The 19,375-nt window shown below is 44.6% G+C and overlaps 1 protein-coding gene across 3 annotated transcripts in view; it reads left to right on the plus strand.

Moving 5' to 3' along the window:
* nrp1a (neuropilin 1a) overlaps positions 1 to 19,375 on the plus strand; it is a 185,233-nt gene that overhangs the window by 157,160 nt on the left and 8,698 nt on the right. For all 3 annotated transcript variants that reach the window (XM_079662070.1, XM_079662069.1, XM_079662071.1), the window contains 5 exons: positions 652 to 807; positions 3,252 to 3,418; positions 12,369 to 12,524; positions 14,377 to 14,521; positions 18,023 to 18,354. In XM_079662070.1, coding sequence (XP_079518196.1) covers positions 652 to 807; positions 3,252 to 3,418; positions 12,369 to 12,524; positions 14,377 to 14,521; positions 18,023 to 18,354 — 956 coding nt within the window. The remainder of the gene's footprint in view (positions 1 to 651; positions 808 to 3,251; positions 3,419 to 12,368; positions 12,525 to 14,376; positions 14,522 to 18,022; positions 18,355 to 19,375) is intronic.

The raw sequence follows: 19,375 nt of genomic DNA on the forward strand, positions 1-19,375 counted from the left end.
CAGGAGGCCACAGGGAGGCAGGACTGTCACTCGCCACTGATCACAGCATTACTAATCACAGATAAGCTCCGGGTCCCTACACACCAACTGGAACACACACTCACAAATGTGCACACATCACAGGCATAGGGCAAGGTCATTGTGCTCTCTTGCTCTTTCTCCATATTTCTCTGCCTCCTCCTTCTACCTCCCGTTTCCCTCACACTTCCTTTTTCTCAGTCTGCTCAGAGAAACATGGGCTTTTATTGCTCCCTTTAATGTTCCCCTATTGTCTCGACGCAGTGTCCTTTATAAAACTCACTCAGCCAAAGCTGTGTCCGCTTCAAGACGGAGAAAAAAAAGGGTGACGGTATTTACAGCCAGCAAATAGACAGAGACCGTGACCTGCCCACACCACAGGTCTCTCTTCCGCTTTGCTCTTTTTGTGGCAAGCAGGAATGTTGGGAGTCTTTTCTCAAGCGTCTTTATGGGGTCGGGTACAAAAATGCAGCCGGTGTATTACCACACTGACACACTAGTTTTCACACTTCCTTGGGGGGCTTGGTAGTTAAACCAATGTGTGACCTGACTTTGGCACACAAACAAATATTGAGTTAACCCCAGTTTAACTAGTGTAACAATGTTTGTGCTTTTCTCTTCTTCTTTCTCCAGTCGGTCCATATGTTGGGAGATACTGTGGGCAGAACACCCCAGGCAGGATCATCTCCTACACAGGCATCCTGGCACTAACAATCAACACTGACAGCGCCATCGCTAAGGAAGGCTTTTCGGCAAACTTCACTGTCATCGAAAGAACCGTTCCAGAGGGTAAGCTGGCATAAAAACACTGAAAACTTTACAGATCTGTGTATAAATCACAATCCAGAAAGATGTGTTCAATAGAAGACCATCTGCATTATGTTAGAGCGGATTAAAACTGAGTTGCATAAGAATTAGAGGATAATAAAGTTGCCCCCTGAGGAGTAGTACTAAAAGTAAGAAGCAGATGTCTGCAACTGAAGCCACACATGGTCATATTATGATAAATTCCCACAAGTTTAACAGAGCTGAGGAGTTAATTAAATAAACACCTACTGCTTCTTCATTTGGGTAATGTAGGGTACAAGTCTACCACCCAGGGTTTACAAGGCCTACGTTTACACACTGTGAGCCCAGACAGACTGCAAATGGCAGCTTCCCCACCAGTAACTATCCCCGGAACACATCCCTAGGGCTCTGACATGCAGCATCGTCATCCCTGGGCTCGACCCCCCGACCCCATTTTACAAAATGCTCCAACAAAACATTTCATTAAGGAAGACAAGCGCTGGTAGCAGTCATAAATCTGTCCAGAGGCCAGACCTCCTCAAACACACACAGCCAGTCTTTGAAAAGTAATAAAGATGGATAACTTTCAACAAAATCTACTGATCGTCTCCAAAAAGGATTTTGTCTTGCCAGAGGGAAGACAGGCGCTGAGTTAACTTACACACACACACGCACACACACAAACACACACACACACACACACACACACACACACACACACACACACACACACACACACACACACACACACACACACACACACACCAATGATGTAATTCCTCCCAAGTTTCTTCCAAGTAACTTGACTCTCTTTAATCACACATTTTATATCAGATTACGCTAATCAACTTTTCACATTCACCATTAAGATGCAGGGTGAACTATCTGACCCGTGATCAGTAAATACCCTTTACATGAGTTGCTTAGTCTTACATCACCGACCAAGACGTTTCCAAGATCCAAACTGGGTCTGCGCTCTTCCAGAATTGTACCACTTGAATCATTCATAATCCCCTCATGCATAATACACGGGTGGATTTTCTCGCCTCCGCAAAGCAAGGGGAAGGGTACACTCAAGCAGAAAGCTGCTGATGTGATGTGATAAGGTGATGAAAGGAAGCCTTGTCTTCTGTTTTACCCCTTCCCTCCAAACACCCTCCCAAGCCATTCAGCAGCCCTTCCTATCTTCTCAGCTATATCTTCTCAGCTATCAGCCCTGCTTTGGTCGGTAACCAACATGATCAGATACCGCACTCAAAAAATATCTCTTTGTGTGTTTGTCGATCATCATCCAGTTATCTAAGTGATGTGGGTCTGAGTGCAGAACTTTGACAAGTATGAGCATCAGCTGACGATGGGGGCGAAGAGGTGCGAGACATTGTTCTAAGCATCACACTGAGACTCGCGCGCGTTAGCATGCACGTACATATGTGCGTTGACACTGTAAAGCACACGCTGACCCGGAGACGGAGGTGTGTTTGTATCATGGCAGATGGAGAGACCATCTGTGTTAGCTCACAGGCTGCAGCCACATAGCACCTCCTCGTCCTGTGCCCTCTGAGTGTGTATGGGCCATGTACACACAGGCACATGACTGCGTTTTAGGGCAATGCACCATGTGGCTGAAGAAGCCTTGCGTTTAGAGAAGCAAAGACCAACTTCACCATCAGAAGATAAATAAGTAAATTAACAAAGGAAATAATTATGGCCCACATGAATGTGTGAAAGTGTGTCTCCACATGCCTCTGTGTTGTTGTCGTTGTAGTGACGCTAAACGACTCCTACCCAGATCAAAAGGTCAACGTTTGTTTCAACCGTTGCAGCAGCGGTGTCAGTTTGTCTGACCTCCAGGGGTTAGAGAGTCCGGCCCCAAGCTGACCCAGCTGAGTCTTTAGTCCCGGAGCCAAAGCGGCTGCCCCATGTCAACACAAACAGGGAAAGCCACCTCCTACCATGGTTGGTTGAGCTATTGAGTATAATATATGACCCCAGAATACAAATGTAAGCACACCTAAACTCCCCCAAGAGACCGAGATGGGAAAAATAGTCAGTGTGTGCAAAAAAGATAAACTGCCCATAGGGAGATGAGGGAAACAGATCCAGTCAGTGGAAGAAACAACTGGAGTGAAAGTCACTTTAACGCCTAATACTGGAGTAATCTTAGCCCACACTGAATGTTTTATGAAGACATTTTTACGTCTTGATGTGAAACGCTTCCATTCGTCCTCCATTAGAAACTAAAGAGGGAGAAACAGAAAGGATTTACTGAGGCGTCGCTGATGTGTAGTTCTTTTTCCGGCAAGCAGCGCTGAGTGCCTGTCGTGTGGTGTCCTTCTCCCCAGAGACGAGCTCTGAATCTAGGGGACACTGAAAGCTCATGCTGGGTACATTCTGGTGCTTTCAGTGCTCAGGATTCACATGTTTTCCTCTTTCATTCCCCTCAGACTTTGACTGTAGCGACCCTTTGGGGATGGAATCAGGAGAGATCACATCGGACCAAATCATGGCCTCGTCGCAGTACAACCCCAGCTGGTCCCCAGAGCGCTCCAGACTCAACTACTATGAAAATGCATGGACTCCGGCAGAGGACTCGAACAAAGAGTGGATACAGGTACAATATTATTTCTCATGTCACAGAGATTTGTATTTGGGGCACTTGATTCAAATCACAGAAAATGACATTGGGTTCCAGAGGAGAGGTAGGAAAAATCTAAAGCCATAAAACAATTTGCCAACTGCCCACAGTTTTTTGGAGGTGAGTCACAGTCTGAGGATATATTGAGTATTGGAAAAGACTACTGCCTGCTTGAACACAGAATGAGTTTTCGCTGTTTGTCCTTCGGTCTCTGAAGGTGCAGTGTCTCCATAACACTTCTGCCAGACCCGCCAATTTCAATGATGAATGTCAGCCGTCCTTATGGACCTCCGTGTGGTTGAGTCCACGCCTCACAAAAATTGCCTGTGTCCACTCTCTCTGTCACTGTCTACCTATCTATATGTGTCTTTTCTCTCCCTTTGTCTTCCTGTCCTACCTGATAACTTCCCCTTTCCTTGATAACAGTGGCCGCCTCAGGGGATGCTGGGATTTAGTCCAGGCATCCTGCCCAGCCTCTCAAACACACACACACACACACACACACACACACACACACACACACACACACACACACACACACACACACACACACACACACACACACACACACACACACACACACACACACACACACACACACACACACACAGACACACACACACACACACACACACACACACACACACACACACACACACAAAAACAGATTCTGTCATATATTTCTGTCTGTCGGCTTATCTGTACGAAGCGATCATCACCCACCGGGGGAACTTTATGTGGAAAGATTAAGGATTTAGTTCTTCCATCCCCAGATGGGGATAAGTCACATATCCCAAGTCCACTCACAGAAGAAACCCCCCAGTGACAGAACAGCACTACCTTGCTGCAGTCGGAGCATGTTTGATTTATTAACCGAAAGCCTCCAGGCCTTGTAAATGCCCAGACTGTTTTTTTTTCAACGGTCTTTGCTTCACTGCTGAAAAGTTTGGCCCCCACATATTCCTCAAGGGATGAATAATAGAGCTGACCCAAAGCCAAATATTTGCTTGGGGAGGGCCATAAGCAAGCTTTTCCTTTATTATTGCAATGAAAATATTGTCCTGAAGGCCCCTGTTGCTCCTTCACACTAATTTAATCACTGTTTGAGCATGTATGTGTGTGGGCTTGAGAGCATTTTCTCATGAGTTGGTGTGTGTGTGTCCGTGTGTGCGTTCTTGGCTCTGTGGTGAAGGACGAGGGTTTGGCCGGGTCCATATTGTCCTGCAGAGGAACCCAGCATGCATCTGAGTGGATCAGGAAGAAACATAGCCTGCCTAACCACTTCCTCTAGCGGTTGGACAGTCTGTTGTATTAAAGTATTTTTCTCTCTGAAAGGAAAGCCATTGTTCACAGTCAGATATGTGTAGTAAGGTAACAGCACTGAAGGCTCCTCCATTTCCCTGTCAGCAGAAATGACAAGTGATCACAATGATTTGTTGCCACTTTAGAACCCCCCCACCATCCGCTATAATATTGATCATATTGAGGATTTGATTTGGCTGTAAAATCTGGATGTGCTCTAATGGGCATGTTGATTTCCCAATACTAATCAGATCAAAACACTGAATGGGGCTCCTCTTATTTCTAATTTCAAAAGCAGCCAATTCTGTGGTTGCCGCATAATTTATGTTTTGCGAATGAGTGCGATGCACTTGTGCCGAGCGCTCTGAACTGAAGCCCAATTATCATAAGTGGTATTAAAAGAGTAAAATTCTTCATTCCTCTTTCATTAAGCCTGTCCGTGGTGCTACAACAAGCTCCGGCCCCCTCGCGGCACGTACAAATCATATCAGTGCGTCGTCAGATGCATAGTAATCAATTAATTATTTATTTCATTATCATTCCCCGACTGCAGTTTGAGGCAAACCGTTTTTTATTATTCATGAAAGGCTGCCTTTTCTTTCCTGGGCATTTTCCCCCACTCTGCTTTCCTTCTTTTTTTGCTGAACATAATCCAGATTTGTCATCCATTTTAATGCTGCCTTATTCTAATGCACGGAGTAGAGGAGGGCAAGATGCTAGAGACTGTGTGCTCTTCTCTGGGTAATTAGATTGGTGTGGTGTGGTTCAGCATTGAGTGCTGGGTTAGCCAGGCCATTAATCAGCTCCTTTGGTGTACGCAGAGATGGACAGATGTCCTTTGAGGGGGGGTTGCAGCTTGAGGAGGGAGTAAAGAAAGGCAATATTCCTTCAAAACGGACCTTCCTTTCATTTGCTCCTTTCAGACCTGTTCCTTTTCACTCCTTTCTTCCTCATTTGCCTTGAAAGAATTCAGGTCCATAGATCTATATCGAGGAAGAAGGAGATTTTCTGCATAGTATCTGCCTGTGTGAGTCATGACATGACTTTGAAGCTTAAGAGGATGAACGACGGGGGTCTCTGCAGCAGGTAGCAGCAAAATATAAATGACGTTCCAACCCCAGAATATCCAGCTTATAGTCTGATCCTCACTTTATAAACTCAGACTGGCTCCGCAAGGAAAACCTGAATGCCCCATAACATAACACATTGGTCTTTGAGCTGAAGGAAAATGTATTGGTCGCGTCATGGCCCTGGAAAAACTGACAGTTCGTTGTGAACCGTGACAGGGGAAATTGCAAAAAGCTGACCGAGAGTGGAATGGCTTTGTCAAATATCTTGACCGAGTCACCCCAGCATCTGAAAGATGCAATAAAACCCAAGACTGTGTCTGTCAGGCAGCTGGCATTGATCGCACATACACACAACATGAATAATTTAAACTGTCTTGGAGAGAAACCAACCATCAATACCTGAAAGCCTCTTTATTGAGAACCTCATAATGGCAATATACTGTACAGTACGTTATATATGCTAGCTTGAGTTGATTTTGCTCTCCATATCTATAATTTAGCTGCAAAGCCTCCTGCCATTATCTTTAATCTTCTTGCCAGGATGCATTATCCCTTAATTACCTCTTTGTTATTTATGTATGTATCAGACTGACTATGATGGATTCTATTGTTGAACGATAAGAAGAGATGTTCCCTTTACTTGTGTCATTTGAGGAATGCTTTCATGTTGCTTGTCTGATAGATTAGAGCACTAACATGAGAAAACATGTCGATGTTTGTTTGCACAATATGGTCCTTTATCTTCTGCATATGGTAAATAGAAACATATGTATTTACATTGGACTTTAAAACATTTAGGGGGGACAGTGTAATTCCATAAGGCAAACAACGGTGAAACAAGAGCCACTTAGCAAAGATAACAGGTTGAGTTCCACTGCCTGACCAACCACTAATCACACACTTCCTCCATGAAAACACGGCCTCGGCCACAGTGGCGTTTTTCTTTTCCACTGCCTCGAGTGCAACGTCAGACTCTAAACCGGCGCCATATCCTGCTTTTCTATTCATCCGAATGTGCTTCCAATTACCCCAGGTCAATGAGTTGCAGAAATGCCCCCTTCGTTGAGATTGTCTCTCTCTTCACTTCTGTCCCCGTTCCAGGGCTTACTGCCGCGCCGAGTGATGAGTAATTAGAATATGGACTTGTAATTAACAGCAGCTTCTCAGTTGAGGAAGTCTAGCAAGAGCTGAGTAGCGTAGGCTGGCATGCGGCTGCCGGTGAGATCATCACCACGTCGTACAAATGGAAACAATGGACGCCGTCTGTGCCTCCATGCTCCCATGCCTCGCTCTCAATTGGAAAATCAATGAGAGGATAGAGACACACACTCGAGTGAAGCAGCCCAAAAGTAGGACTAGAAATCGAAGCATGAGCGATGGCATGATGTAATGAAACAAAACTGCTGCATTTGTACCCTGAGAAGAGTTTAGCCGTAATCAGTGTCATTTTCAGTGTCGGCACTATAGACAATAAAGCCTTAGAGCTATGGAGTCATCACTGAACGGTCATATGCAGCTGTGTATCCTGGCCGGGGAAGGATCATCATGCGGCTTCCAGACATGACATACCTTTAGGTCGCCCTCCTTTCCTTCCTTATCACTGTTTCTTAGTTTCATAACGGTGACTCAGAGCACTGTCATGTGTGTGTTGCAAGGGTGAGAAATGACCCTGGAGTGAGTCTTAAAAATGATTCAGAGGAAAGGAAACCATGAAAACCACCCTGTTAAAGACTTCCTTCTAAAAGCTGTTTAATCACCCTCATCGTACAACAGCCTATACACGAGCGCACTTCACACACAACAATCCTTTTATTTCACAACAGTTTAACGCCCTACACATCCCTCTTTGTCTGGAACACAGATGATCGGCGCATGGGAACACATGCATAATTGAATGCCACGAAAGAGGTGTCGGGGGCTAAAAATAAACTGTGATCATGTCAGGTGAATATTGTGATAAATGGGAGGTCGTGAGTGGAGCTCATAGGTCCTGCAGCATTTGAGTAATACCATTTTCACAAAAGGAGAATGAATTACACTTCCAGGTAATAGAGCTATTTTAGGACTGCAGGTAAAACAAGTGAAACGATTGCTGGTGGTTAGTTTAGAATACTGCATCTGGGTGTTAGAACATATTTCCTTATCCTCATACCAAACTAAAAACAATATAATCAGGCCTTGTACAACCTATAAACACAGGTGACTCGAGGCTCTGCTTGTACTTGATGATTCCAGGCCATCTTTCTTCTAACTATAGGATCCTTTGAGATCCATAAAGAATGTCCAGATGTTTTTTCAGGCCGCTGTCTATGTCTGCTCTTTAACTTTAGGAGCTCTTCCTTCTTCTTCACTCTCGGCATTTCTCTTTTTGTTGTTTTAGGAGTGGGAAAACGAATAAACTCATTCCCTAGAGGCCTCGGTTATTCAGTCAGCAGCCCACACACACACAGATGGGAAGCTAGCCCCCCCCCCCCCCCCTCCCCTGTGTTGGGGGAAGCAGAAAAATGGATTTAAAAGAAAGTATTTGGTAAACTTCACCCAGAGTACGGATTGCTGCATACAACTTCTTGGCAACTCAATTATAAGCCAATCAAGCAGTGAGAGATAAAGCTTTTGAGCCTTTGCTGTTTCTTCCCCAACCCTATAAACCACATGTCTCCACACTGCACCCACACAACAATGACTAGGCTTTAGCCTCAAATAAATGTCATGTGGACTCGCTGGCTGCAGATCTGAGTCATGCCGCAGAGACACAATACACAGTAACGGATAGGCCTAATGATCACGCCCACGACTGCCACAACTGTTGGGAGATAATTGTAAAATGATCTCTTCCAACTTGTACAAACATGTAAACACGTAACTGTCTCTCTGGCGTTGAGTCATTCCCACACTTATACACATAAATACGCTTCAATTATGTGGATTTCAGTATGTTGATCTAATTGTATGACTTTAAACGGCTGATGTTACAAGACCGTGCACGACTAATTCTTTTTCTGCCTCTCTGGTTTCATTAGTGTCTGAAACCACTGGAGCTGTGTACGATGAGTGTTGTGAGGTTTGAGTCATCGCTTTGCCTCACAACAGGAAGGTAGAGAACACCCAAAACATACACAGGAGTCAAACATATTTTGGACTATTCTGGAGCAGCAGAAACCTCTTTGAGACAAGGACACATAGAATCCCTGCCCACATATCAGCCTGTCGTCGCTTTATGGAAAGATTCTGAGAAGTCTGGGTGATTTCTTACCCTGCCTGGCATGTTTATGGCTCAGAATGTGTGTGCGTGTGTGTGGCCCTCCGGATATAAGTGCACCAGCATGCCCAGAATGCATGGTGTCATCTGTCTATAAGGTGGGCTTCAGTCCAAACACTCACTCTCATAGGAGAAACAATAACATGGAGACACAGGCTTTCTTCTGTTGGATCAGCAAAGTCTCAAAATGCAGCACATCCCCATAGATGCTAGATTAGGAGTCATAATTCACACCTTTCCTCTCAGTGATTACATCACCCATTAAGCAAGATTCAGCCTCTCAAGGCTCGATGACAAATAGTTTATGATCCGAGAGTGATATATTTGCCTGAGATCCGCTGTGCACCGCTTGCCATTTCTAAATGTTAGTTCTTGGTTTATGCATAGAGGTCAGGTAGGGCTGTCTGTGGCTCTGGGCTAAAAGGAGTCCCACAAGTAATCATTATCATTAGGTTTGTTTTCACTGTAGTCTCTGCGGTGTGGGATGGACTTTGCTTTACATCCAGGCTCCTGTCCCTGACACTTGTGTTAGCACATGTTGGCCTCGTTGTTCCGCTGCTAACAAGCAGCCATTAATAAATCACGCTTTGCTCATTACCCGGGCCCTGATATCAGCCCGCTTGCTGTGAAATTGATCTAGTGTGTGCGCTGCATCAGTCAGCGGCTTGTATCCTCTCGCAACCTTCTCCTTTCCTCTCTTTAAAGTTCATCTCTCTTTTCGTCACAGTTTATCTGATTCAACTTTGATCTATGCACATATTCATTATCATTAAATCTGATCGTTGGTGCCAAAAATCTTCAGAAAAGTAGGATTTCTTTTTTTTTTTGCTTAGGAATCTTTACTGTTCTTGGAACCCTCAAATTATTAAACCACAAAGTGTTTAAACTCGTTAAAACTAGCCAATTCACTGTATTCAATGTATGCCCTTTTAAATAAGTACATAAACTTACCAAAAAAAAACTTTCCAGCTGGCCCTGAATGTTGATTAAAGTCATACATCACTCCAACCCTCTTCAAACCCATTTTTCAGCACGCTCAGGTTCTGAAATTGTTTGAGTTTGAACACCAATGAGTGTTCCCAATTAGCCCCGCCACTCATTTCATTCCCAGAGGCTCTTCTTCTCCATTACTCCTAATGAGATCTTTTTCAGAGCAAAATCCCAAGGCCAAGTCCTCCTATTAGACCTTTTCTTTATGCGAGCCTTTTCAGTAAGCCACATGGCCATTGGTCCAGATTGTAAATGAGTCAGGCTGGCCATTTGAAAACAGATGTTATAGAAACCTGCCTGGGCTAATAAACACCGGCACAGGCCTCGCTGCCATCCGCTATGCTTTCCTCATCCAGAGCTGGCACATATGGCCGCGGAGAGGAATTTAGCTCCTGCGTTATTAAATGAGAACCGTCTGAAGCTGATGGGATTTGATTTTGTCTCTATTTGTGGACCCAAAATAAATCTGGGACTTACTGTATAAGCCCCTTGAGCCAGCAGACAGGAACAAAAGTATTCCGTCTCTGTATGTGACTGTTTTTTTTGTTAGTCTCCAACCATCCAAATCCTACGAGTAGCCAGGAGCGAGCGAGAGAATAGCATGGTGGAACCTCATTTATTACTCCCATCTGTTTATGTATTTTTTACTCGTGGAAGTGAATTTGAGGCGCACGAATGACCAGCGCTCTGTGGCATGCAGATGTTCCGTTCCTGCTCTTTAGCGTCGAGTCATTAAGTGTGGTTCATACTGTATATAAGGTTGGCAGACAATGCTAGCTGGCTCTAGACGTATGGTTTTTTAGCATGCCAGAGTTCTATGGAGACTTTTCAACGCCGATCGCCCTGGCTTTGGTTTTCTCGTTCATTCTTACACACCCTTGCACATGCACACAGCCAATATCTCCTCAGTAATCTACTCAAGACTCTGGTCACCATTCCATCTCACGCCAACATCAAAGGGTCTCTCTCATCCTGGTCTGGAAAAACCTGCTCCAACGCTGCTTCCTGCCTCGATTCCACGTTTCAAGACGGCGGCTGCACGAACCACCATTACTCCTCATTAACGTCAGCTCGTCCTGTCAGAGACGCTGTTCATGCTTGTTAAAAAATAAGCGTGCTGCTTCAAGACTGAAGAGTTAGCAATCTTTTTTTAAAGCCTTTCAGTTTCACACTACTCTCCTTCTCCTCCGTTATGGATGAAGGGGTTGTACGGTGGGGTTAAGTAGACACCACAGAGGTCATAAGGAGAGCATTTGTTATCACTGGTGGCTGAAAAATTCCTTGCGTGTCCGAGAACTAAGGAAGGCTGACCTCCCCTCCGGGCTGCCTGTAAGTCTCAGTAAAGTTAGGAAACGTTAACATCATCAAAAGGCTATTCTTAACAGAGTAACAGAAGCCAGAGTGACATATAGAGGACCGTGTGTGCATGTTTTCTCTCTTCACTAGCAGTGATGCTCATGGTTGGCAGACAGACACAGGTCTGATGCAAACCAGTGACTTTCTCTGCCCAGCATGAGCATACACACACATTCAAATATATACGTGAATCTACAGAACAGACACAGGCTCACGTGCCTCTCTGACCCGAACGCCTCTGGCTTTCTCCCTGTGAGAGTACAATAGCCGTCCAGTAATGCACAGCCGTTCATGATTACTTTATAAAGCCCTGCATATTTTGAAGGCACAGCGTTTGATATTCAATCTGTATCTCTCTTTCCTCCTGGCCAATTTTGATAATGTGATTGCAGCAGACCTCGCTCTATTCAACATTCACTTTTATCCAATAAGCATTTGTCTCCCATCTCAGGAAATTAAGTCGTCATCCTGTGGCTCTTTCATTAATGTGAATATCATTTCATTGCTGTTTATTGAATTCCAGGTAACAGAGTATGGCCAGAGGTGATTTTAATTGTGGGGTTTTATTTTTAAATATCTTACGTGTCACTACATTATTAATACACACGATGCATTAAAAGCCCTTTTTTATTAAAATGATTTAGGGTCTATATTCCAGCTGAACGTGCTCCAGTTAAAGGGGCCCTATTATGTTTATAATCACGGACAATGTGTTGGAGCACTAGCCAATAGAAGCGCACATGTAACATAATGATGTCACTATGTTTTGGAAGTAAACAAAGGAATACAATCGAGGCGTTTCAGCCTGGGGGGTAATGTGTGGGAGAAAAGCATAATAGGCCCCCATTTAACATTCTCCTCACTTAAAGAGAAAATCTTGTCTTGTCTTGCCCTTTGGAAAATGTTCAGCAGTGTTTCTTACGTGTCCTTCTTTCTTCACCCTCCACAGGTGGACCTTGGGTTCTTGCGGTTCGTCTCGGCCATAGGTACACAGGGCGCCGTTTCCCAGGAGACGCACAAAATTTACTTTGTCAAATCCTACAAAGTGGACGTCAGCTCCAATGGAGAGGACTGGATCACTTTGAAGGAAGGCTCCAAACAAAAGGTAAGATACTTTATTACCGTTTATCATCAAGTAATGAATAAAGAAAGTGAAATGATGGGCAAAAGTAAAGCTCGTAAAAACTTTTCTAAATACGGTCGCAACCCCTAGCTCTACATGACAGCGGACTAGTTATAACGATTATTTATGCTTCTGCCACCATCATAAAGCCACCGCTTCACATTTATGCCACTTGAAATATCCTATCTTGGTTAAGTAGCCTGCTGTCTTGAATTGTGGTGCTCTATTTTGAGTTGCCTTTAGGCTCATCAAAAGGGGGAATACCCGGCTATATGTACTTGAGTCTCTGTCTCCCAACATGCAATTATACACTTTCCACTGTTTGGTAATATATCCACCACCGTCTACGTAAGTGGATAGTATTTCCAGCACTGACTAATGCAGAACTGCAGTAGCCATAGGGAGGATTATGTAAGGAATGTAGCCTCTGTTTCATGTCAGGCACCCGTCAACTTGTCGTTAAAGAAGCAGGGATGACAAAAGACTTGACAAACAAGAGTTAAATGGATAGAGGGAAAGAGGAGAGGCTGTCATGTTTGAGCAGCTGGTTGAGAGGGAAAAGAAGAGGGAACGAGGGAGGGATGGCATGCCTGACCGGAGAGCCACAGGCTGTAACCATCGATTGCTGATCGGAACAGGTTTTCTCCATCTGGAGGCAAACAACCCTCCGTTGTGGGTGTACGAAGGGTCATGGAGACATGTGTGTGATGTGTAAATACTACAAGGAATTTTGGATTGAAAGACAGCGAAGCCGCAAGTGGAACAATAAAAGTTCTCAACAGCGACAGAACATCCAAACAAGCGTGTTTGTGTCTCTCAGTACACATGGCCCCGGGCTTGATTATTTTATGGTCTCTCCAGAGTACACAGTCCCTTCTGTAAAGTGGTGGCTTAAAGGTGCCGTGGTAAGCCAGGCCTGTGTTTTTCCGGACTCTAAAGTGCTTTTGTGCGGAGGGGCACCATTTAGCTACATGCTGAGCCTGCAGTTTGGCATCCCAGCGCCGGAGAAAGCCACTTTATACAGTTAGCGAGCGCAGAGGAGAGTCATCGTGACATTTAGGAGAGTGGATGACTTTGTTGCAGTCCCTTAGTGACAGGTATCGCTCAGGGACTGAGTTGCAGACCTGTAGGAAGGCTGTATGGACTAATGGATCAGCCATGGTGCTGTTTTAGTCCATCCTAGATTAGCGGAACTGCTTCCTTTCTCTCCGCCTGTCCATCCTGCTCCTCTCAGCTGGACTCCCCTTTGCCCCATAGCTACTCCGTTGAGGGAGGTCAGGAGGTCATATGGTCAGTGGTGTGATTCAATTACGCAGAATGCACTGTGACAGACTTCGGGGAGTTGTTTTACTGGGTGGCCGGCCTCTTCGTATGGTGCTAGTAAACTGTCATCAGACCCCAGGGGAGAACAGTGGCATCTCTGACCTTTAAACAAGACACTGCAGTAAAACGTCCACCAAATGTGGAACTGAAGGACAGAAAAAGGGCATCTTGAGCCAATCTGGTCTTGTCAGTGTTATACACACAGCCTCAGGTTTCACAGCCACATGCCACAACCTGTTTTTGCTACATATGGCGCAGGAGGTCAATTTCAGGGGTGATTGGTGAATCAGTTTCGTCTGTCTTACATGTGTGTCACGTATGCATAAACACAGCATAGCAAAATTGTAAAGATTGTCAATTTAAATACAACTACATTTAATTAAAAAAGCAATATCTTTCTGCCTTCATTCTCCGTTTCTTTATTCATCGCAGCCAAGGTCTCAGATGAACTTCCACCCAGCATCTCAACTCAACATGTCAACAATTTTCTCTCCTTCCGCCATTATCACAGGTTTTCCAAGGCAACACCAACCCAACAGACGTTACCAAGACAATGCTGCCCAAACCCACGCTGACGCGCTTCCTGCGGGTCCGTCCCGTTACCTGGGAAACAGGCATCGCACTGCGCTTCGAGGTGTATGGGTGTAAGATATCAGGTTGGTGAAACTGAGATCCCTGCTGATCTGCATACACACATTCACAAATACACACACAACCACAAACATGGAAACATACTCCCTTAAATGCATACTGGCTCTACGAAAAAAAAAAAAATAGCAATATCCTTTTGTTCAGTTTTAATATCAACAAGACAACAAAATGTCAAAGTATGTCATTAATAGTGCGTTGTTTGGTTCACAATGGTCCTATTGATTTAAAATGACAAGAAATTGCTTTCTTATGCATGAAAATTAGATTAATGTACGTTTTTATGTGTTTTCCCAGACTTCAACACAGCAATGCCTTATACTGCTTATGATCTAATTACAATGAACAGATTCAAAAGCCATAATCAGATGAGTCCACTGACTCGATTTTGTACCTCTCCACATGCTCCGGTGTGAGTTTCACTCCCTTGTCTGGCCCCAGTTGCACAAACACCTTACTTTTGCCAGGTGTTGGATGCAGCTCTATTTCTGCGACAGTCCTGCTCTAAGGCTAAAGCTAGCTGTTGCATAATAGACGAGTGGCACACAAAGGAGGATTACCTATTTATGTTACCCCATGTTTAGATGTACCTCATTTATAATGAATGGAGCCAACAGCTGCCAGGCAGAGAGAGCCGGAGCAGGGTGGGATGCATACGGTCCCTTCCCTCCTGCTGGGCCCCTCTCAGCCTCCTCTTTAGCCACAGCCAGTCTTTTGCTTACAGAGCTTTGATTTAGATAAAGCTTCTTTGCTCGTTGGTGCTATTTTAATGAGTGGCGTATGTGTGTGGATGACTTTCATATGGTTTCAGCACATCTGTGTGCATCTCTATGGGTTTATGAGCATGTGTATTGAATATTAATTAGTGCTGTTTGATTTGTATAGAATAGGGAGTATATTTTACAAGGACAAAAAACAACAACATGTTATTAGTGTTGTTAGTTCAGCATTAATCCTTGGATTACAGTTTGGGTCCGGATTAATTGTAGCCTGCCGAACATGCTTTTATGAACGTTTTTTATGTTTGTATGGAGTTATGCATTACATATGTGAGGCGTTTCATGTGACAGCCGAGGGCATTGTGGGTACAGCAGGGTTACGGCTGGGGCGTGTGTCTCGGGCGCTCAACCAAACCGCTGTACAGCGTAAACACATCACAGGACCGTAGTCACCACAGGGCCTCCGTAAGGACGTAAGCACCCCTGGGTGCTATGAAGTCACTGCCAGCTCCACTGCACGCAGGCAGCGCTGAAGGAGAGAGAAACTGCACAAACTCGGTGACTCACTCTGTTCTACCTTAAGTTATGATACTTAGTGAAAACTTTTGTTGAAAGATTTTTTACTTTTTGAGTACACCTCCACCTTTCCTGAAAAATATATACAGTGCACCAAAATGTGAGATATATGGAGCTATACGAAAGTTTGCATTTTTTCCAAGTGCCCAACCACAACTTTAGATATCATGACCATAATTCAGACATCTGATTAGAGGAGGAGTTGCGCCCAGAATGTTGCAAGATGTTTTCCACTAAATCATCATGGTCGCGTGCCTCTGCCGATAAAAACATCTAGTCCTTAATAAAAAGATCCACCGCCCTGTTGTTTGTAAATATGCCCTGGTGTATAAATATCTCTGATGAACCACTGATGCTCCACCCAAACCCTAAATGTTGGCCACACCGCCGTGTATCGCCATCTACACACTTACAGTCCATGCACACATGTTTGTTCCTCAGGGTGTGTCATTGCGTGCCTGCCATCTCTGAGGCTTCTGGGATCGCAGCTGAAGTCGATTAGGATCTCCAGATGACCCGGGGACTTCACCCAAGTGTCTAAACTCAGATCAGACACACAATCACACACATTTACCTTACTCTCATATCCTCCCACTTCAAAGGCAATCCGCTTTCTGCTCAACCAGAGGCTATGACCAGTTTCAAATAGATGTTGGCCAAAGATTAAAGAAAGAAGGTAGTGAAACCCACAAAAAACATCCAGAGGCCTCCACATCGCCAGGGGTTTCTTCTTTGAGCTCTAGAATGCAGGACCCGAGATTTGTCTCATGGGTCTGCGTAGGAGCTGTTTTGGATAACCAGAGAGAACAATCTGAATGAAGCCTTGTTCTCCCAAGTTTTCACTCTTTTTTTCCCAGATGCAGCTAGGCTATTGAGTCCTTCAGTGGTACAGTGCACACTTTGTCTCATACAGACCCAAAGGATGTAATAATGGCCGGATTTATCCCTCCGTGGGAACCAGATAGTAAATATTTTATTGCAGTCAGGTCCCTGACTCAGTGTCTTGGGATAAATTGTAAGGAAGACACAGAAAGGAAGATTAACCACTAAAACAAGTATCAGAACATTAGCAATTACATAAAGTTTGTGAGTTTCATCCAATTCTACTTGGATTCAAAATTCACTTTTACACTCACAAAACCTATAACGTTTTACAGTTTGTTCTAGTACTACTGAATGCAACATTAAGGTGTATTAATAGATTGTGTGCCAAAAAATTCAACAATTTGCTTTGTCAAAATGATCAAATGTCAAAACTTGAAAAGGCACATTTAATTGTTGTTTGTTTTTGATGGGGATGTATGGAGGCTGAAACGCACAAACAAATGGTACATTGCGAATGAATGCTGTGTTTATCAGGTTTCTTAATTATATCTGTCCAAGGTCACATGTAGACATGTTGTTATTTATGAACGTTTCATGACACTGGAAATCTGTGTTGGCGACAACATGTGGAAATTGCCAAAACAAAATTCCTGGTTTAAAGATGCAAATGCTTTCCAGCTGTAACAACAGGTTGTTTGCCTGCTCGGCTTTTGATATTGAGGTATGGCATCAAGATAAAAGATGAGAAGGAATACGAAAACAGCTGCCTCCTTTTTTGAAATGAATGGGAAACACATCCAAAGATGCTTAAACCTACAGAGAATAGGCTAGGGTAAGATCAGAGAAGTACAGAAGGAAAACTTTGAAAATGTGGACAGGAAACAACACTGTGACAAGAAAAGTCGCACAGATGTTGACAGCTGTGGAGCAGAAGGTAGATGAGTGCAGCAGCAGATAAAACAGAGGGAGAATGTGTTTTTATGTGTTTGTATATGTGAGTCTATAGAGGGAGGAGGGGGTGGATAAGGGAGATGAAAAGAACAAGCACTCCCAGAATGCAGGACGTGGAAGCACCAACCGAGAGGAGGGTTTTAATTGGCTGCCTGGAGACAAGCGCTTCAGGCAGAGGTATTAGTATGCATGAGATCTGCAGACAGAGAAAAGGAGAATAGAGGGAGAGATCACAGCAACATCACAAAGACTTTGGGGAATTGTCCTCTTCACTTGGTGTTTCACTATTTCTGTTGAACCTCAAACTCACCAAAGAAGACTTGTGGAGTGGTAAATGATGTCGAAAATAGGCCTTTAGGTATTGCCTATTGGTCAAGTCTTTTGTTGCACATCATCTCTGCCAAGCTCAACAACTTTCGCTTTGCTTTTGTGTTTTAGAGTACCCATGTTCGGGCATGTTGGGCATGGTATCAGGTTTGATCGCGGACAGCCAGATCACTGCCTCCTCCCATACGGACCGGAGCTGGGTGCCAGAGAACGCCCGCCTGTTGACCAGCAGGACGGGGTGGACCCTGCTGCCCCAGCCCCAGCCCTTCACCAGCGAATGGCTGCAGGTGGATCTCGGCGATGAGAAGCTGGTGAAAGGGATGATCATCCAGGGAGGGAAGCACCGCGAGAACAAAGTCTTCATGAAGAGGTTCCGCATCGGCCACAGCAACAATGGCTCCGACTGGAGGATGGTGTTGGACAGCAGTGGCAACAAGCCAAAGGTGAGAGTGCTTCTAGGCATGTCTTATGACGATCATGCTGAACACTTAATGCTTACTTTGTTTGATACAACTTAATGCTTACTTTGTTTGATACAAGTTATAGTTTGATTTGAAACAGAAACACAACATTGTGACATGATTTAAATACATATCTAAAAAAAAAAAACATCTCAGCCACATCCGCTCATCGATTCAGTCTATTTTCTTCTGAGCGTTGCGCCTGGCAGTTGTTAGTCATACAGAAGTCGTTGCGAGTCAATTTCAGCAGTGCTTTGAATCACATTAGGATAAGCATCTCAAGTCTCTCGCAGCCTTTTCCCAGTTCTCTCTTTCCCTGCTTTGTATTCCGCCCGACACACACCGTTCAACCCTTTCAATGGATAGTGAAACCTCTCCAGAGACGAAGGAGGGGTGAAGGGAGCCGGGGAGGGGGGTGGGGGGCAACAGTGGAGGAAAAAAGAAGACGAGAGGGAGGAAAGAACGCCGCAACGTAGAGAAGTGACCCAAAATGTATCTGCCAGCGTCACAGCACGCACGGAAGACGCACGCCAACACTTTCCTCTATGCATACACACGCTAACACGTAGAGAATCCATAACGACGAGCACATATACAACCACACGCACCTCCAAGGAGACCTGCAACAGCCCGTCCCCAATTACAAGCATCTCTGACAGGGCATAAATCTGATCCAGATGGGCTGATGGTTGATTTATGAAGGGACTAAGGAGGATCCATATCCCCCCCTGCCCTAGTTAGCCTCCTCTCTCCCCTCGCCTGAGAGGTTCCCAGCGTCTGAGGTGCACCAGGCTCTTTTCAGGTGATCACACATTAATCCACTTCCATCAGTCCCTTATGGTAAATGGTAAATGGACTGTACTTATATAGCGCTTTATCCAGTCTTTAAGACCCCTCAAAGCGCTTTACATACTACATGTCATTCACCCATTCACACCCATTCATACAGAGCAGTGTACCTTACTCTATAGGACCTAACATTGACACACATTCACACACCGTT

The sequence above is a fragment of the Notothenia rossii genome, assembly GCF_949606895.1.
Source record: "Notothenia rossii genome assembly, chromosome: 12".
Taxonomy (NCBI): domain Eukaryota; kingdom Metazoa; phylum Chordata; class Actinopteri; order Perciformes; family Nototheniidae; genus Notothenia; species Notothenia rossii.